This window comes from Nanorana parkeri, unplaced genomic scaffold (assembly GCF_000935625.1).
Source record: "Nanorana parkeri isolate BGI_ZX_2015 unplaced genomic scaffold, ASM93562v1 scaffold4897, whole genome shotgun sequence".
In the NCBI taxonomy this organism is placed as follows: Eukaryota; Metazoa; Chordata; class Amphibia; order Anura; family Dicroglossidae; genus Nanorana; species Nanorana parkeri.
In genome coordinates, this window is record NW_017311157.1 from 1,969 (window position 1) to 5,721 (window position 3,753).

The following is a 3,753-nucleotide window of genomic DNA, read 5'->3' on the forward strand; positions in this document are numbered from 1 at the left end:
GGGGGTATGCACTATGGGAAGAAGACAAGCCGGGGGAGGGGCAATGTTCTGCTGGGACACCTCGGGTCCGGCCATTCATGAGGATGTCACTCTCACACGTCCCACCGACCTAAACATTGTTCCTGACCCCGCCCCCCCCCTCATGGACACGGTATCACCTGATGGGAGTGGCCTCTCTCAGCAGGATAATGATCCCGGCCACACGGCACACATGGAGGGTGAAGAATGGTCTGAGGTGATGACTCCGCCTCCAAATTCTCCAGATCTCCGTCCAATCGATCATCTGTGGGAGGTGCTGGAAGGCCGATCACCTCACACCTTCCAGGACCGGTGATCACTATAGTGACTCGCACCTCGCCCCGGTCCCATCATGTGACATTGCCCCGCCCACTACGCATACAATGCGGTTCGGTGGACTTCCCGGGCCTTGGCGGTGAATCGGTGGGCGGCGCGATTTCTTGGCGAGAAAGACTCCAGCAGATTGTCGGCGGGATGGAGAGAAGAGTCTGCGGAACGCGTGGGGCGGTTCACGGGAAGTTCAGCTGCTAAATATACCAGAAAACGGAGGGAAAAAATCAAATATTCGGCAGCCAAATAAACCTCCGCAGAGCGGCGGCGGCGCGTCTCCAACCGTCAGAAACAACAACTTCAAAGGGCCAATCTTCAGACGGAATGAAGGATGAAAGAGACGATGCCGAGAAACGCGCTCCAACCTGAACCCCCGGGACGCAGTCCGGCCGCAACCTCATCAACTATTTCTTCCGTGACCGGTGAACGGACGCCGACAACAGGGCCCAGCCGTAACCCATAGCAACCGCATTTCACTATAATGTCATCAGATCAATGAAACAGATCTGAGCACCTGACCGCCATTCCTCCCGGAATCAGAAGTATGACAGATGACAGAACCAGAGAGAACTAATCCCAGGACCCCAGCGCTGCAAGACAAGAGAGCCACCCGACACCGAGCCCAACCCCCACCCTGGAGTGGTTGTCCCCTGCACAAGAGACGGTTCCCTTTCTGAATGAAGTGATACATTGTGTGATGTTGGAATACATTGAGGGCGTCACAATGTATCTCATACACACAGTCAGAGGTGATACACATTCCGCACATGAGGGGGGATGGGAAGTACAGGTCTCTTTGTACTCCGGGTGATACATTGTCATTGCCCTGTACAGCAGCGGAGTTCTCCTTTACTGGCCACAGCCTCATATCAGCTACGGATGAGGATGACCCCGGACAGGATATTATTATGGTCTGGGATGAGTGTCGCCCTCTTGGGATTGTAGAGGAATTTCATTACTGTCACCAATCCTCAAACAGCTAATAATCCTATGAGAGGCGAGCGCAATCCACTACGCTCGCTGTGTGCGGTCTCGGCTCTCGCTGTGTGCGGTCTCGGCTCTCACAGTGTGCGGCGCGGTCTCAGCTCTCGCAGTGTGTGGCGCGGTCTCAGCTCTCGCAGTGTGTGGCGCGGTCTCAGCTCTCGCAGTGTGTGGCGCGGTCTCAGCTCTCGCAGTGTGTGGCGCGGTCTCAGCTCTCGCAGTGTGTGGCGCGGTCTCAGCTCTCGCAGTGTGTGGCGCGGTCTCAGCTCTCGCAGTGTGTGGCGCGGTCTCAGCTCTCGCAGTGTGTGGCGCGGTCTCAGCTCTCGCAGTGTGTGGCGCGGTCTCAGCTCTCGCAGTGTGTGGCGCGGTCTCAGCTCTCGCAGTGTGTGGCGCGGTCTCAGCTCTCGCAGTGTGTGGCGCGGTCTCAGCTCTCGCAGTGTGTGGCGCGGTCTCAGCTCTCGCAGTGTGTGGCGCGGTCTCAGCTCTCGCAGTGTGTGGCGCGGTCTCAGCTCTCGCAGTGTGTGGCGCGGTCTCAGCTCTCGCAGTGTGTGGCGCGGTCTCAGCTCTCGCAGTGTGTGGCGCGGTCTCAGCTCTCGCAGTGTGTGGCGCGGTCTCAGCTCTCGCAGTGTGTGGCGCGGTCTCAGCTCTCGCAGTGTGTGGCGCGGTCTCAGCTCTCGCAGTGTGTGGCGCGGTCTCAGCTCTCGCAGTGTGTGGCGCGGTCTCAGCTCTCGCAGTGTGTGGCGCGGTCTCAGCTCTCGCAGTGTGTGGCGCGGTCTCAGCTCTCGCAGTGTGTGGCGCGGTCTCAGCTCTCGCAGTGTGTGGCGCGGTCTCAGCTCTCGCAGTGTGTGGCGCGGTCTCAGCTCTCGCAGTGTGTGGCGCGGTCTCAGCTCTCGCAGTGTGTGGCGCGGTCTCAGCTCTCGCAGTGTGTGGCGCGGTCTCAGCTCTCGCAGTGTGTGGCGCGGTCTCAGCTCTCGCAGTGTGTGGCGCGGTCTCAGCTCTCGCAGTGTGTGGCGCGGTCTCAGCTCTCGCAGTGTGTGGCGCGGTCTCAGCTCTCGCAGTGTGTGGCGCGGTCTCAGCTCTCGCAGTGTGTGGCGCGGTCTCAGCTCTCGCAGTGTGTGGCGCGGTCTCAGCTCTCGCAGTGTGTGGCGCGGTCTCAGCTCTCGCAGTGTGTGGCGCGGTCTCAGCTCTCGCAGTGTGTGGCGCGGTCTCAGCTCTCGCAGTGTGTGGCGCGGTCTCAGCTCTCGCAGTGTGTGGCGCGGTCTCAGCTCTCGCAGTGTGTGGCGCGGTCTCAGCTCTCGCAGTGTGTGGCGCGGTCTCAGCTCTCGCAGTGTGTGGCGCGGTCTCAGCTCTCGCAGTGTGTGGCGCGGTCTCAGCTCTCGCAGTGTGTGGCGCGGTCTCAGCTCTCGCAGTGTGTGGCGCGGTCTCAGCTCTCGCAGTGTGTGGCGCGGTCTCAGCTCTCGCAGTGTGTGGCGCGGTCTCAGCTCTCGCAGTGTGTGGCGCGGTCTCAGCTCTCGCAGTGTGTGGCGCGGTCTCAGCTCTCGCAGTGTGTGGCGCGGTCTCAGCTCTCGCAGTGTGTGGCGCGGTCTCAGCTCTCGCAGTGTGTGGCGCGGTCTCAGCTCTCGCAGTGTGTGGCGCGGTCTCAGCTCTCGCAGTGTGTGGCGCGGTCTCAGCTCTCGCAGTGTGCGGCGCGGTCTCGGCGGGGCAGAGACACAAACTACTGGGGGGAATCTCGTTTTGTTTTGATGACTCTGGAATGTATTTTTGTGATTTAATCTGAACATGTAATATTGTATTATGAGTTGCGAGGTTTGCACTCTGTGTATATATATATATATTGCAGTTTGTGGGGGATGTGTCTGTAGATCCGTGTGCCTCTCTGATATAGTGTTCGGGGAATCAGTCACAGTGGATGGTGTGATCTGGGTGTCAGCTCCGCCGCTTCATATGATATCAGCGTGTACACACGTCAGTCCGAGCAGCCGGTGACACGCGAGGCAGACGCGAAGCTGAACGATGGTGACGGTGTCTCTGGTGTGCGCCGGGATCTGTCCGATCTCCTTCTGGACAAAGAGCTGACACTCCGATGTGACGGAGAACGTTCTCAGAGGATACAATGTAACATAAATATAACGATCAGCCGATGATGTCACCACCGCGTGAAAGCGATGATTTATAATCAGCCGTCGCACGGAACGCGCGAATGTCGCAGAACTCGGGTGGAATCTGACGATATGAAGCGGAGACAAGCGGACAGATTTCGGGGCCGCGGAGGAAATTCTCTTTATTTAGCGGATTTTTTTGGCGTTCGTTTTGATAATTTCTCCGTATTTTCTATTTGATGGTTATTTGTGTTTTGCGGTTTCAATGTTTTTATTTCATTGTCTGTTTCTAATAAAAAAAACACTAAAATAATGATTGTAATGG

General features: G+C 58.1%; 1 protein-coding gene across 1 annotated transcript; it reads right to left on the bottom strand.

Annotated features, from left to right (window-relative positions):
- Nucleotides 1-1,409: 1,409 nt before the first annotated feature.
- On the bottom strand, nt 1,410-3,110 carry LOC108804052 (putative uncharacterized protein ENSP00000383309). Its single transcript, XM_018575819.1, has one exon. It carries the CDS (start codon nt 3,108-3,110, stop codon nt 1,410-1,412), a length of 1,701 nt encoding a protein of 566 aa, XP_018431321.1.
- Nucleotides 3,111-3,753: the final 643 nt, after the last annotated feature.

Bases quoted from the DNA above. Each gene is read 5' to 3' on its own strand.
- LOC108804052 (XM_018575819.1), bottom strand. From the start codon at position 3,110: ATGTTCAGATTAAATCACAAAAATACATTCCAGAGTCATCAAAACAAA.